General features: G+C 42.2%; 1 protein-coding gene across 5 annotated transcripts in view; it reads right to left on the bottom strand.

Annotated features, from left to right (window-relative positions):
• Positions 1-16761, bottom strand: part of dclk1a (doublecortin-like kinase 1a) — a 43510-nt gene that overhangs the window by 4251 nt on the left and 22498 nt on the right. For 3 of the 5 annotated variants that reach the window (XM_031872610.1, XM_031872607.1, XM_031872606.1), the window contains 10 exons: positions 12755-12849; positions 5004-5085; positions 4148-4320; positions 3499-3618; positions 1763-1909; positions 987-1120; positions 757-834; positions 486-582; positions 315-395; positions 103-216 (listed from right to left, as the gene is read on the bottom strand). In XM_031872610.1, coding sequence (XP_031728470.1) covers positions 103-216; positions 315-395; positions 486-582; positions 757-834; positions 987-1120; positions 1763-1909; positions 3499-3618; positions 4148-4320; positions 5004-5085; positions 12755-12849 — 1121 coding nt within the window. The other 2 variants (XM_031872609.1, XM_031872608.1) reach the window with 2 other exon arrangements.

Raw genomic sequence — 16761 nt, forward strand, 5'->3', positions numbered from 1 at the left:
CAGAAAACTATAGAACTCTGTACAAACCAATTCAACAACAACTTTAGATATGTCAGACAAGTTGGTTTATGGGTTCTGTAGATTGTAGTAGTGGTGACTTACAGAAATGACTGACACTCCTGCAGTGGTGTCGTTGCCCTTCGGACTGGTGTTGAAGTGCTTCTTTATCTTCCCTGCTACTGACAACTGATGATCGTTCTCACATAGACCCTCATCCTGTATCAAGCAAGGCGAGAGGAGAGGAAAAAAAAATCAGCACTTATGGGAAGATATTGCGACTCAATAGATGCGAGCTCAATTAACGCTGTACTTACAGTGACCCAAGGGTGCTCTAGCACCTGGAGGGCCGTGTATCTCTGATCCACCTCCACCTCCAGCATGGATCGAATCAGCTCCTTCAGCAGCAAACAAACATTGGTGAATCAAGTCAGTTTTGTTCACAACACACACAAACAGATGATGTCCTTACTAACATAGATATTCACCTTGGCTGTCTCTGACACGTTGTCCCAGTACGGTAGGGGAAATTCTAGCTGTCCCATTAGTATCTGATCAAAGAGCACTTCCTGATCGTCACTGCTCCTGCAAACAAAACATTTCCACGTGTGCCTTCATAAGTAAAATACTTCTCTGATCAACAATGTTCACAGGAGTAAAGAAGCCATTAGGGGAACTCATACACAACTCTGAATGTGACATTATGCGAGTAAAAAGTAATTTTTACTCGGTGGTGTATAGCGCTTGCTTTTAGCTTACCCTCGAAAGGGTGGGAAACCACACAGCAGGATGTAGGTGATGACTCCAGCTGCCCAGATGTCCACCTTAAGGCCATACCTGCACAAAGACAAAGATATATCATGACTAAGATGTATCAAAGATAAGCTGTAACCTACAGCCTAACTGCATGAAGACATGACTCATACATTGGCCGTGGCCTGTGCGTCATTCCTCTATTTTGTACCCAACTCTGCTACTGATGCTCTTACCCTGTTTCTGAGATGATTTCAGGTGCTACATATGTCGGGGTCCCGCAGACAGTGTAGAGGGGGCCGTCCACCACAGTCGCCAAACCAAAGTCTCCAAGTTTCAGGCTTTTGCTGCCGTCCGCATGCTCATACACCTAAGCGCATAAAATAATGGTTGCATTGTTGTCTGTTACAAGGTGCTAGGTGGCACCAAAGTCACAAATTTGCAAATACTACACATAGTGGCTTTAGACGAGTTTGCGCTTCCTTTGACTTTCAATCAGCAATTACACCAAATTTATAGTAGCACCTTTTAATAAAGTATGACTGCAAACAAACCTTAAAGCTGGTATAATACATATTATAATATTTAAAGTTGCTCAGGCGTTTCAGCGTCGTTTAACTCGAAATTGACAAACACACAAAACTAAATTGCTTTGGGTTTATGGCTCACAACTCCTTCCACAAGTCTGGCCCGACCATCACATGTAAAATAGGACTCTGGGTGGTAGACGGTGCAAAGGAGGGGATGAAGAATAGCATTTGAGGGAAGAGGATGAGAAGACAACCAGGAGGTCGACAGAAGGGAGAAGGAGGGACGGAATGCACATGCAAAGAAAGCTGGAGAAGGAGTGAGCGGGAGGTGTGAGGGCAGCAGGGATGAGTCATCTATCTCCTCTGTGAGAGTCCAGAGTGAGTGATATTACTTCACTGTTCATTCAGACAAGAGGGAGGCTATACTGCGGCAAGATATATGACCATGTAGACACATGCAGACCCACTCCGCGTGAACTCACCAGTAGGTTTTCTGGTTTGATGTCTCTGTGCACAATGTTGAGGCTGTGGAGGTATTTGATTGCGTTGGCCAGATTGTAGAGCATGCCGCTGGCGTCTCTCTCAGTGTACCTGTTGGCAGAGGTGATGGCATCGAACAGATCTCCCCCCTGCAGAAAAAAAAAATCATGATTGGTGGGCGGGTTGTCAGTATTAGGACCAAACTCACAGGAGTTCTGTTTGGCGTTTTCACGCACAGAACCTGACAGGTTCACTTCCAAGTTTTCACAGTTACTCATCTTTTTCTGCTGAGAGGAGTTTTTGGCTAGAAAGTTGAGCGAGCGTTTTCGTTTGCTTAGCAGCTAGAGTGGTAAACTGTGTCCTTATTCCTTACCTTGGTTGAAACATCTCCTCCTCCCCTCTGTCTTTGATATTTTCATTTAATTTCACCTTCTCCTCTTTCCTCGCTTTTTCCTCAGTTCTTAGCACATATTTTTCACTTCGTGTGAATCTTCCCCTCCTCTCTCTCTCTCTCTCTCTCTCTCTCTGAGAGGACTAAGTGGAACAAAAGCTTAAAATAGTGCTGAATCTCTCTAACTCTCAGGTTTTTCAGCACAGACTCAGACTCACTGTCGGCATCCAGCCTGCGTAGGGACAATTATTTAAACATGAGCGCTGTCACCTTATCACCACTTCTCTACCCCCACTGTGTGGTCAAAAGTATGTTGACACTCAGACATTATACTTGTATGTGATTGTAGAACATCTAACTTCCAAAGGCTTAAACATGAATGTGCTGCTATAACATCCTCCATTGTTCTTTGGAGGCTTTTCCACAAGATTTTGGAGCCTGGCTGCTGGGAGCTTTTTTCCCCATTCAGCTGAAAGGGCGTTAATGAGGTCAGCTGCGTGTGTTGGGTGATGAAGCCTGGCTCACTGGTGGCATCCCTAAGGTGTCTGATGGGGTCAAGGTCAGGCCTCTGTACAAGCCAGTTAAGTTCTTCCATGCCATATCGAAAAACTATTTCTTTATGGGCCTTGTCATGTTGAAGCAAAAACAGTTGCCAAAAAGTTGGAAGCATAGTATTGTCTAAAATATAAAGTTTTTCCTTAATTGAAACTATGGGACCGATCAACAGCACCAGGCAGAAGAACACAAAACTATGTGTATATTTTTGGCTATATTTTGAGCCATCTCTCTCGTTGCTCTTACCCTTTGCTTCCCCTTTCAATGCATCCATCTGTCTCTCTCTCTCTCTGTCCCTGCCACTCTGGCAGAGACTCTCTCCACCTCATTCATCAACAGCCTCCTCTCGATCCTCCTACTTTGGACAGGCTCACACGTACACACACTCCTTCCACAGATTGCCTCTCATCTATATTCTGTAGTACTCTACACCACAACATGAACAGATGGATTACACTCCTGGCTCATGAATTATGCACAAACATTTCTTGACTCAGAGAGCGAGAGAGAATAAAGAATGTGAACACACGAGCGGTTCGGGCCACAGACCGATTCTCTCAATCCCACAGTGTCACTGTTTGGAATTCATCATTTGCATCACCAGCTGAATGTTGCAGATTGGTCTGCTGTTTCTGCCGCCCTGGTCCTGTCTGTTGCTCTCAAGTTGGAGATAATGATCACCAACATGTATTAATAATACATCTATCCATTATGTTAGCATGGCCAAATATTCATAGCACATGATGCACAAACATGAACATGTAAGTACGGTATGCAAACAGGGCTACACACCTTGACCAGCTCCATGACCAGATAGAGTTCGCTGTAAGTGTCCACCTCCTCTATGAGCAGGACGATGTTTGGATGTTTGACCCTGCGGAGGATGGCCACCTCGTTCTGGATCATGTGCTCCTAGAAATAAGAATTGAAATTGAGTTTAGCCAAGTGAAAGAAATTTTGTTGAAACACTAAAGTGGATCCTCTGTAGGGGTGATGGGTGAGCTGAGAAGTGTGCTCTGTTGCACTTTTAAACCACACCTAACAGTGATGTCATGAAGTGCTGACACACACTGGAGTACAACTCTTCATTGCTGAAGCAACACGAGAAGTTAAACTGCTGGAGGTCAGTGAAAACAGGATTTGCAGATGGTTATTGCTCTTTAAGTATTCTATCTCCTGTTACATTAATCCTGCATTGTGTGCCCTGATGAACTGCAAACTGTTGTTTACTTAGTTCTTCTTAGTTGTTTCTTAGTTTAATTGAACTTAAATAATTAGAGTCGTCTTCAAAAGAGCTACTTTTGTATATATATTTTAGCAGTTTTGAATACAAGTAATCTTTTTCTGTCTACATGAGTAACATTTAAGCCAAGCAACAGTATTCCTACTTGGGTGGGGTGGCCTTGCACAGGACCCTTTGGCCTTTGGAGTCATGGTTTACCTTGCCTCTGCATTTGCCCTTGTTGATGATCTTCAGAGCGTACTCCCGTCCTGTGGAGTGCTCCACACATTCCCGGACGACTGCAAAGTTTCCATCGCCTAACATGCGTCCCACCTTGTAGCGGTCTGATATGTAGGACGGCACAGCTGGAACCTCATCGACTAGAACTTCAGCTGCAGAGAGGAAGAACGAGGTTTAGAGTGGCTGAGGGACTCAAGTTTACACTGTTTTTCAAGCTGATAAAGATTAATTGTATACACACAGGTTTAATAGGTAATTAGGTCATTAGGGGGAACATAAGAGCCTTGTTAAAAGCTATTGCATATCCTGCTAATAACAATGAATTCATTAATATTGAACAGGACACAAAGGTTAGATTAGTAAACTTATTTGCTGATTATTAATACATTAATAAATGGATCCAACAGTAAAGAAAAAGTAAAGGGACTGATATAGAACAAATAAATACAAATAACACAGATACGTGACAATATATAGAATATTAAAATTAGATTCAAACATACAGTCGACCCTTTATCAGTTATAAATCATTTTTCTAACTAATTTCAAAGCCAATGACTCAACATAAAAGAATACAATTCTCGTTACAACCTTTACAATATTTACCAGCACATCATTGTTTGTAGTGTCACAGAGGTGAAGAAAAACACCAGAGGAGGGGAAAAGTGTGAGAAACAGAGGTGATGAGAACAGGATGTACAACACAGAGATGGGAGAGAGAGAGATGCATCAAAGGTCATGAAAATGATTCAGACATGCATGATATTTGCGAGTACATCGCCTTTTCCCACTGACGGACAGATTGGGGTATTCTTGTCGCGATCATTTTCCTCACCTTCAGTATCTGGTCCATCCCTGTCTTCCACTGAGCTGGACACTTTAGAGGAAGACAGAGAGGTGGAAGAACCCTGGGACCCCTGCAGAGAGGCAGGGAGACAGAGACCAGGATGTCAACTATTTAAACCTTTATTATTACACAAAGTAGTTTGTAATTCACTCAACACGTAACAAAACAGCATGAAACAGTTCCTTCTGCTACAATCCCAGCCAAAACAAAATCTAACTTATGTCCAAAAATAGACAAAAGTACATTGTGTGACTCATCTCATCCTGAGAACATCCTTAAATCTGTCTTTGTGTTTGCATGTCTGTTCCTGCTGTATACTGCTGCCCTGTGTTGTGTGTACAGATTTACTTAAGCTACTGAGCTGAATATAAACTGGTTACTTATTCAGCAAACAACCTGTGTGTGTCCACGGTGGACAGACAATCGAATCCCAATAAGCTCCTCTCTATTCACAGAACTTTAAGTCATTCCTAATTGTCCCTTCCTTTTACTCCTCACTATACCTTCAATAACACCTCAAAACAAAGGTTTCGATGACCATAATAAAGGTGGATGAATACTGCCTTTCATGTGGTTGGAGATTAGGAGGTCATTAAGGGGAAAGAGATGCAGCGTCTGCATCTATCTAAGGACAAAAACTCATTACGCCCTCCACCTCGTAACCTTCTGTCTGGTTGTCATGGAAGCACCGAGGGCAGGGCGCGAGGATCTAGTCGGGACTGTAAATGAGAATCTACTCATCTCTCATTTCTGTCTTTCCTCCGCTCCTCTACTGTCCATCTTTCTCTTCTCTTCGACTCCAAAACTTGGCTTCACATTATCTTACTACATTTGAACAATGTGATAATGCTTCGCTTGGAAGATGAACATAATTCTCACTTTCCTTCGTCTCCTCTCTCCGGCTTCACAGTCAGTCCTGAGGACACAGATGTGCAAAATCTTTGTGGTCTGGGAGGTTTCCAGCGCTCGAATAAATCCTGCAGGTGCAGCTGGCACCGGCCAGCGAGTGAATTGGACACCATCATAATTCCTCTAAAATATAAGCTTGACGATGTGAATTATTAACATGTGCAGTTTGCACTGTAAATGGTCTGCACTGTGTGTGTGATGTGCGAGCCAATCTATGTGCATCAGAGAGCAGTGCATTAGCGGTTAGTTGGTGAATAATGTTGTCTGATGATGTATTTTACTTTCATTATTTCAGTGCAGGTGTAGTTTTTATGATGCTCTCTCGTGGTGAATATATACCACATCAATCAGTCCTGAGTCCTTTGAAGAGAGGAGATCTAAAGAGTGTTGCTGAATTAATAAATGCTGCCTATTGTTATAATAGTAACCTAGAAAACAATTGTAACAAGGAAAAAGGTGATGTGTAAAAGGGTGCCAAATTTGGCATCAACAATTGCTATCATGCTTAAATCTGATAACATGCTTCTGCTTTTTCAACAAAAGTGCAGATCAACATTTATTCAATTAAAATGCTTGCTGAGAACTAGAAATGCCCTCTTATATCTATGCTATCCAGTCAGACTGTGATACAGACTGGAGAGTTCGCTGTCATGGCAGAAATAGGAGATGGCCCGTCATAATGACTTAGAAATTAAAAATATTTACAAAGCCGAGCTGCCCTACATCTCAGCTCAAGTAACTGCCAGCTTGTTTACTCATCTCTACTGCTGTGACCTGAAAGCCGCCCAGGTGAATGTAGCAGTGAGTCAGGCTATTTGGTTTATGTAATGTTGTTTTTGCTCGGGCACTCATCCTGGAACAGGAAAACCCACTTAACACTCATAAAGCCAATGACCCTCCTGTGCTTTATCTACAAAACACCCTTCATCTGCTCCTTTATTCTCTCATCCCGACTCCAACATTTACCTCTCTTGTGCCCTTATCCCACATCCAGCCCTGTCCTCTGCTCGCTTTCTCATTTTGAACTCCTATCTCTCTCTTCCTGCCACCGAGGGAAACAAAATACTGTTGCTATGGAAACTGCTCACGGAGAAGAGAGAGGCAGCTTATGAGACTTCCAGAGTGGAGACAGAAGCCTATATATGGCCATTTCCTGTCTGCGGTCTGGGAGGTAGGTTTGCCCTTCTATGAACATTGTGTCTCTCCTTCCTGTGTGAAAAACTACGAGACAGATGGAGTGACAGACAGAGCGAGAAGAGACTGTGAGGCAGAGAGAGGCGGAGAAACGAAGAGACTGTGGGAAAGATGTATGGAGTCTGGTCTGGTTGATATATATATATATATATATATATATATATATATATATGGCAGGAACTGTCTTGTTATTGTTCCAGCTTTCTCCCTGTTGCACAACACAACATACACTATTCCTAGCTCGACATCTCTTCACTTTTGCTCTGGCTATGACTCACACCACAAAAACAAAGCAAAAAAACACATACACACCGACAAACCTTTTACATCATGACTGGAACCACTGCTCTTCAAACCGGCACACTCAACGGGCAACACTCAGCGACTGAATACTGATCAGCGCATGAATGTGAATTAAACAGGATGTCCATGATTGACCTTAAACATGGGGCATCATCTCAGACGTCAAACAGCAGACATATTTAAAAAGTCAGTCGACTGTAGAATTCAGCATTAAAAATGCACCACAACATTTACAAAAACGACTAAAGAGTAATGCTAGCTTCATCCTCGATGACCCTGTTTGAATTTGATTACACAAATCCTAAAGCCGTCTTCCTCTCTGTGCCTCAGGCTGAGAGAGCCAAACCTCCTCTACAGCAGCATTTCTTGTCATTTTCACTGTCACGCAATATCCAGCAGAAGCAGGATTTATTGATGTTTGCGTTGGTGGAAAAACGTCTAATAAGATTTGATAGAAATAGGGTACTTTGTTTTGTCCCAAGTTCCCACTCTACCTCTCATAAGGACACACGGTACAGGAGATAATACGTCTTGGCTCTTATTTTGGTGTCTAGACGGATAGGAAACATAATCAATTTGACTCTCATCTGAAGAGATCACCAGTGTTAGGGGATTCAGTCTTTCTGCTCTGCCAGGGAAGTTTTCTAATCACAATCTTATGGACCGCAATCCTGCAGAATCACAGACACGTGATTAAATGCTTAACGGGGAATAAAAAACAGGAGACTTGGTCTCTCTAAGACAGAAAAAAACCATCCAGAATAGACTGGGGAGATGAACGCTCCACTGGGACTGAGTTTGTGTTGTAATCTCTTCTCTGCTCTGCTGAATACAGACACGAGTTTAACAAAGGAGAACCGACCATCATCATCATAATCATCCTACATCTACTGGAAATGATCTCTGTTTGTTTTTGTATGTCATGTCACATGAGAATTACTGTTAATCAACACACACGAGGAGCACGAGAAGAAAAACACAATATGAAAATGAAATGACAATGAATTTAATGATGACATCAACAAATGGAAATGAATACATTAAAGAAAGAGCAAATAAAGTACAAACAGAAACAAATGAGCCAAGAAGAGCTGGCGGCCTTACATGACAAAATCACAGTATGTAAATGATGGACGAGGTTATCACATATAATTTGCCTGTGATAAAGCACACAGACGATTTTCACATTGACATCTTACATGTATGTAAATGGGAGTGCAAACAAATATCCTGAAGCCCTCTGCAAAAAGCAATGTTACCAATTAAAGATATGTAAAGCCAGATTTGAATTATTTGTGAATAATTTAAAGAATAAAATGTTGAAGAAACAATGTTTAAGCTATAAAATTGCAGCGATTTCAAATTCTTCCACCGTTTCCTCATGGCTGCAGCCAGTCCTTTTGGCAGATACACTGTAGCAACAGAAATTGGACAAGCCTTCTAATGACATCAACGCGACAGGAAATCAGAAACATAATACAACCGAATAACAAATACAATATTTAGTAACAACACACGATGAGATGAGACAATAATTAACAACTTCATAAAACACACCTTCAGTCTGCTCTCTCATTCTCTGTCACACACACACATACACACACACACACGTTCACACATAATTTAATTATGAATCACCCAACACAAAATATGGACGATAATGAGAGATGGAGCATGCAATTCAAAGGATTATGGAAGTGAATGACTCAACGGTGAGAGGAGGATGTAGGTGACATACTACGGTTGACAATTATCACTTTCTTTCTGTCATACGCTAATACAAACAGCTACCTGACTGTCTCACAGCTGTTATATCGGCATCACAGACCTTCTGTTTGTCCTGCTTTCAATCTGTCGGTCACTGTGCTCAGAGTATTGTCTTTTTTTTTTTAATGATTTCTTTCCCTGTCTGTGTTTTTCACATCTGATGGAGGAAACAGACAACAGGGAAGAGATGTGACCATTTGATTTATCTGTACCTGCTTAATGGATATTGACAGAAAACAAAATGCAAGGGTGTGTGTCGGTATGTTTAAATTAAAATACTACTGCAATATGAAAATGGTGAGGCAAGTGGCCCTAAAAGGACTCTAAGAAGCAAAGGAGAAGCAGGAGATGGATGGCATCCTGCTTTCATGCTTCGGTTGCAAATGCATTAAAATTGGTCACACCAGCGTTTACCAAATGTATAAAACGCATAGCATGTGTAAATGTGCATCAAGCTGTTATCCACTGCCTGTGCCCAAATGGGGATGTCATGTGCAAAAGTGTTTTTTTCCTGAAGCATACATGAGCGTATAAGTGTTTCCCTTGTATGTGTGCAAGGGAAATGGAACAGCCACAGTGCAATGCAATGTCTGTGTATTCTGCTTGGGGAAATGGGTTAGGATGGTCTGAGCTGTGCGAGCAACCTACATCAGGCAGCAAAGTGCCTCTAAGTGTTTAAATGCAGGGTCCAGCGAGGTGAACTATTCAAATGCTATACTCATAGTCGGTCGCTGAGGCTCTGTGGCTGCAGAGGAAATGGATTTATGGTAGCTTTCAATGCGTTGTAGGGCTGACATTTCAAAAATATTTTAGTCAACTTTGAGCCCCAGATGTTCTTTGAAGAACCCGGATGTTAAAAATTCAAGTTCTATTTGAAGGAAAAGGGTCATTTCTGAGTCATGGTGTGATCAGATTGAGTTATGCATTTTAGGTGTTATGGTGAGAAAGGTACCTCCTTGCCATTGTTAGCACAACAATAAAATGATTTGGGTGTGTGTATTCAATATTTGTGATTATTCATGCCTGTTTACACAGAGGGGACATAGAGGGAGAGGAACTGTGCAAATATAGTGTCAGAAACTTGGCGCCTACTTCCCCAAGAAGCTTAGACTTAATCTAAAAGGGAAATGATGGACTATTATTTCTCCCTGTGAAGTTAATACCCTTTCATATGGGGAAATGAGAGAGGGGTTGCAGAGCTGGGTGACTGGAAGTGACAATCGGTGACAGATGGAGTGAAATAGAAATTAGAAACTGTTTGGGAGAGAAGGTACAGAAACTGAATCTCTAACTGGGCGGATAGAAAAAGTAAGAAGTGTCGAGAGAGAATTACACCATATAGCTGAAGAGTGTGAAGCTGCAGAGTGGGGAGGAGAGATAATGGGCTGCGAGTCTTCCTCCCTTCCAGCCAAGCCATTGCAGGCTTAGTACAGAGTATCAGCAGGTACAAAGACCCAAATAATCTCTCGTTGAGAAATACACGCTTGTGAAACTATAAAACTAGAATTTAACGGCAGTATCACTGAGGTCAGGATTGCACTACATAGCTAATTTATGATGGCTGATGAGAAAAGTGGACAGAAGCAAAAGGACATGTAGTGTGGTTCAATGTGGAGAGGATGGGGCAATGTTTCTTTTCCTTTTTCTCATTACATCTGGTTAGCCCTCCGTCACCTCTCTAACCCCGAGTTAAATAAGGAAATAACAGAGCAGCAGAAACTGGGTACTGTAAATGTCTCCATTCAGAGAGAAGTAGACAGAAAGAAAGAGAGAGTGTTCATAAATGTGTGCACTTGCCAATTTATCTCCCTTTCGACGCTGAGATCTATGGTGACCCATTTCTATTATACAGAAGACTGTGGAAGTTCCAGTGCACCTTGTTCTGTTCTCAGTAGCTACAACCCAAATCTGATGTGTCCCTGATCTGTCCCTGGCTGACCTTCATATCACATCAATGTAACCTCATCACTGATGGGCCAGACTCTCCACCATCCATTAATTCTTCCTGCCAAATGTAGCACCAGACAGAAGCTCCTGAGCCCAAGAGATTCATTCTTTATGCTATGCTGATTTTAGCCTACACACACTCATTTACGTACAGAAATAATTCACATACCACTCAATATTCTGTGTCCCATTAAAAGGATATTGACTCCAACAACATTCTTGCCTTTCGTTCCCTAAAAAAATGGTTTGTCCCAGCTCCGATAAATAGCTAAATAATAGCAAAATAAATCATAGCTGCACCCCTGCTGTCACGTAGAAAAGTATATGGTTGAGAAAACACAAGACACGTGCATCCGGTAGCCCAAATGAATACGGGACAGGTTCACATACAGTGCTGTGGCTGTATGCGAATGTAAGAGGGTGAGGTGAACCGAGCGTGCGAGTGTTGGTGTAAGAGGGAGAAGGAACCTAAATCAGCAGCAGGCTTAGAGTTCCTGCAAATCAAAAGAGCTGCTGCAAGAAAACAGGGACTGATCAGGATTTGAGGCTGATATTAAAAGCTCACCATCGTCACTGTCACAGACTGGATTAACAAATACTTTGATCTTGAACACATGCACACACACACACACACACACACACACACACACACACAGCTCGTGATCCATTGGAATGTTGGAATTCAAGGTTTTTCCGTTTGAGTTGCATGCTCCCTCTCTGCACAGCAGTATTCTATACAGTAGTGACTACCAGCTTTACAGGGTACATTGTGTGTTTGCATCTCAGATCCTCTTCCTCCCCTGTTAGCTCGAGCAAACACATTATGATTATTAGATGTTTTAACAAGGATTTTTTTTTTTTAGACCCAGGTCAACGACAGAATACATGATAAAAAGATGTCTGAAATAATCTGATTTACTAGTATAAAATGTGTTTCTAAATTGTTTTCACAAAAGGACTTGTACAAAATGACAGTACTTGAAAAAAAAAATGTATCCTAGATCAGCAGTTGGTACTGATTGGGTCTTTTTTTTTTCCTTCTGCTTGGTGTCTATGCAAACCAATTTTTCTCAGATTAAAAACAGACATGAAGATTGTAGCAGGCCGCTCACAAAGCCAACAATCAGTCTCCTTTTTAGATCAGATATTGCACAATTTACTGACTGACAGACCTCTAAAAGTCAGTGATAGCGTCCATCATTGTTTAGCTACCAAAGGCAAATAGAGTTCTCCACGAGGAACAGAGAGCGATGGGTCAGCGTTTGTGGGAACGTGACAGAAAATCACCGTAAAATGAGGAATTGCCCTTGAAAATCGATTAACACTGGATAAGAGTTGTAACATTAGAGAAACCTAACATGAGTCTGCCATTCTTGGAATCCCAGAGCACCACTGTGTGAGGTCAAAGGTCGACACCAAACCCCCTTTCTGAGACACTAAAGACGTTGGGATGTTGTGGTTTCTTCGTATGTCTAGCGACTCTAAGATGTAGTCGGCCTATGCTCAGTCACAGATTTGTCCTTTTCCTGAGAACATAGAGGGAATGTGTTATAGATTTAATGTCACTAAATGTTATGGGTGACTGTTTGTGTGTGTGTGTGTGTGTATGCTTGTCTTACCCGGTGTTGGCTGAGGCTGCCTGGGCTGGTTGGGGACGGGCTGGGAGATTCTCCCGAATGAGGAGTGGACAGCTGACTGGCCAGCGTCCCGTTCACTGGAAGGAGAAAACGAGAGAGAAAATGGAGCAGGGTGCGTGAGATGGGGGACAAATATTGAAATAGGTGATCCTTTTAATGTGAATGCATGTTATCTAGTACAGTTTTATTTCTGAGTGTGTAGCAGCAGCCCACACTTCCGCCCTCAGCATCTCCCCATTCACATGAATGAGGTGGAGGAGGAAGAGGGGGAGTAAGAGACAAAAGAGCACTGAAGTCCACACTGCTCTTTTTTTTTCACTTCAGCCAGAATACAGTTCCTGTTTCTCCAAATCTCCCTGAAACAAGCCACTTAAACCTGAACCTTAAACATATGTGCTTTGAATAATTACAGCATGTCCCAGGCTTCAAGTGATTGGCTGGAAGTCAACACACAACACCAGGCTGTCCTCATTTTTAACCAGATCCTTTATTCTTTGCACTTCTGACCTCAGCTTGGTCTAATTTTTCCAGCTGCAGCACAGCACAACAACCCAGCGGCATCACCATTAAACAAGAACGTTAGATTAATCAACGCTGCACCCGAATCCGGTGTGTGGTCATGCACAAGCCAAATTCCAAAAAAAGCCTAACAGCATCATTAACTTACACACAGTACATGAGCTGGTTTTTGGTCTTACTGAAAACCTGGATTATTGTCTCTTGGCAAAAATACACTGCTTTACCTCAAGTCAACTCAAGGTTGCCCTAACTGACATACAGGTCAATGAAACTGCAGTAATTGGAGAATACAAAATGGTAACAGAAACCACAGAGTGGGGCCAACTGAAGGTATATGTAATGTATTTGTTTTGGGGTTTTTTTGTGTGGGGGGGGAGAAGCTCCTCTTCCTACAGGAGTCCCATCAAGAGTTCTGAAAATCAGCTTTGATGGTCTGAATGATTGAACTTCAACTTGTTAAATGTATGATGTGACTTCTAGGGTGGTGAAAGGTATTCCACTAAGGTGGGGGCAAATAATGCAACTCCTCCATAGTATTAAGAGAAAATAAATCTTAATAAAAAGAGATCCACTATAGAGTTAAAAAAAACAAAATCACCACATCCATTGTATTTATTTTCAGATATTCTCATCAATTACTGCCATTTTCGAGCCATATGAACACTATTTCATTTTCCGTCCCCACCACATAACAATGTCAGAGACCATCCTTCTTGATGCAGCAGTGTTTCACTGTGGAGGACAAGTGGTCCAACCTCCGCTGTAGGCTATAATGTTTATTCCCTACCGAGATCAAAGAACTTTCTGAATTATTCAAGACAAAGGAGATAAAGCCCACAGCAGACCGATAGCACAAAATAGCACCGGCTGCCACTGCATTAAGAGGCTGTTCGTATATTTCTAAACGGGGCCATGAACAATTAAATAAAGAAACCTGCTATTGCTCAACCAATTCCTGGACATCTTCATTGATGAAATTCGGCATCAGCGTTACGCACACGGACAGACACTCCTCCCGGTTACACAACGGTTAGTGTTAACGATTAAAGACGGTCTGGCATTAACCTCAGAGGCTACTACAAAGTCAATGAAAACCAAAGTCACATCCGTGGAGAAAACATACATCTACAAAGCCTATATCGACATACGATCCGAGAAGGAACACATGAAGTTCACACTGTCAGGGCGCCGTTTACGGTAAAAAAAAAAAAAAAAAAAGAAAAAGAAAAGAAAAAACGATGGAAATACGGTGTTTTCGGTTCCTACCTTCCACTTCCAGCATGATGAAAAACACAGTGATAATCCAAGAGGGGGTTTAAGACAAGAAGAAAAAGAACAGCACCTCTGCGCGCGCTTCGTCCGAGTGTGATAGTAAACCGGTTAATGGGAAAGACGGAGCAGAGCAGAACACTACACGGGGAGGCGAAGAGGCTGCTTGCGCAAACGCTGACGCGCACCGGGGACAGAGAGAGAGCGAGACAGAGAGCGAGAGCAAGAGAGAGAGAGAGCGAGAGGGAGAGAAAGAAAGAGAGAGAGGGAAAGAAATAGCATCTATGATTTAGATATTTTAGATTTTCTACCACCATGAAGACAGAAATGCATTGAGATTTGTGTTGGTAGACGGAGAGTTTGGTGCAGAAAGAGAGAATATGCTACAGTACTGTTTTATAGAGAGAGTCGATCAAGAAAACAGGGATGGTGGAGAGGGATAAGGTCATGGATTCTGAAGGCTCTGGTATTCCTTCCCCAAAGAAACATCCTCAAGAAACAAATGCCGCTATTTAAACTGAAATAGCAATAGAGGGACAGGCTCTTTAATCCGGGGCTTTTCTTTTGCAGTTATCTGGCCAAGACGTGGAGTTTAGCAAAGCAGCTTGAAGGTTAAATGCAGAAAGATCATCTGAAACGTCAGTGGTCGGCCTGCATGCTTGAGCAAAGATCAACCAAGAGTTTGAAGGAGCTGTAGGCAGCAGTGGTCGAGCCAGTCGGACATATAATTGTCCCCAATGTAATGCTTTTTTTTCTAGATTAATTTCTAAATCAACAGTCAAAACTATAACAATTTGACAAGAATACAATGCAGCCATTTTGGCTTCTTTACCACCTGCCGTGTATGGCTGCATAAAGATTCACAAGGAAGCTGTGCTTGCAATGAATATGGAAACAGACCTCATGTCAGCCCTCCAGCTGTGCGATGTGCTGGAGGATACACAGGCTACATATTGTGAAATGAATTGCAAAAAAGAAGAGCAAAAGCCTCAAACTGTTTGTGGAATATATTGCGTCGATATGCAGCTGAATTAGGCCACTAGCGACCAAACAGGAGTTTATTATTTTTTTATGCCAAAGAAATGAGCTGGTATTTTTTCTTCTTTTCCATCTTAACACATAATAACCCCAATAAATGAATCATTATCATCATCACCGTGCTCCGTATCACATGTGTATCTTATCACACAATTATTTTAAGAACCACACCTCATCATACACATCCTGTATAGTAAAAATGGAACATGTATAGTGACAAACACAACTGGTTCTTCACACATGATAATAGATAGAAGTTTGTGCATGCTCGATAATCGCTGTCCCGAGACAGTCTGAGAAATTAGCCTTTTGACACATGTTTGGGGCAATTGTTTCTATGAGATAGGCCAAACACAGTCAAACATCGCACATTTATGACGGCTGAAAGTACTGAGATTGTTTTTTGGTGTTTTTACAATATTTCATAAACACAAAGCTGCCTGGAGGCAAGTCATTATATTGCCTTTAGTGCAAATATCAATACCAGAATTTGTCTCTCTTGCAGCCTGTTAGTTGGTTATTTGTTACAACAGAAAGTACATTTGTACCCTTCATGAGTGGGGGTGAAGGCTGCAGGCATCATGGGATTGCAGTTCAGAGTGTCACAGCTAGCAGCAGCTGGTCCTCTGGAGATACTCTGGATTGATGTGTGGGTTGGGCCGCCCTGCACACTTCCCCATCGAGTCTCAGCCGTCATACGGAGTTGCTCATGACAGAAAGGGAAAAAGGTGAGACCCTGATGTATCAGAAGTGAATCTTGCTGACACCATCTGCACTTCTCCGTTAATTTTAGCTGACATGAAGCATCAGAGGAGAGCCAGAGACAGATGGCGATACAGGGAGAGAAAGTATGGATGAGCGCAAATTGTTTTCTCACATTATTTCGGGTCTGCATAGGCACTCAGCCGGGGTTGTGAGATCATCGCAGAATGAAGCTCGAGTGATGACAATGTCAGGCTGATACACAGCAACCTGCCCACGTACACACACAAACCTGAGAAAACATAATATATTTAACTTGCGAGGGGGTGAATACCTTTTATAAGCACTGTATACATCATTATTTTACATCTAATTTTACAGAATAAGATCCTCTGTCTGTCTTCTTTGTGTGCGCCGATGAGTATGTGACTGTCTGTCTGTCCGTCCCTCACACACTCTTC

Source organism: Anarrhichthys ocellatus, unplaced genomic scaffold (assembly GCF_004355925.1).
Source record: "Anarrhichthys ocellatus isolate YVR2014 unplaced genomic scaffold, GSC_Weel_1.0 scaffold65, whole genome shotgun sequence".
Taxonomy (NCBI): domain Eukaryota; kingdom Metazoa; phylum Chordata; class Actinopteri; order Perciformes; family Anarhichadidae; genus Anarrhichthys; species Anarrhichthys ocellatus.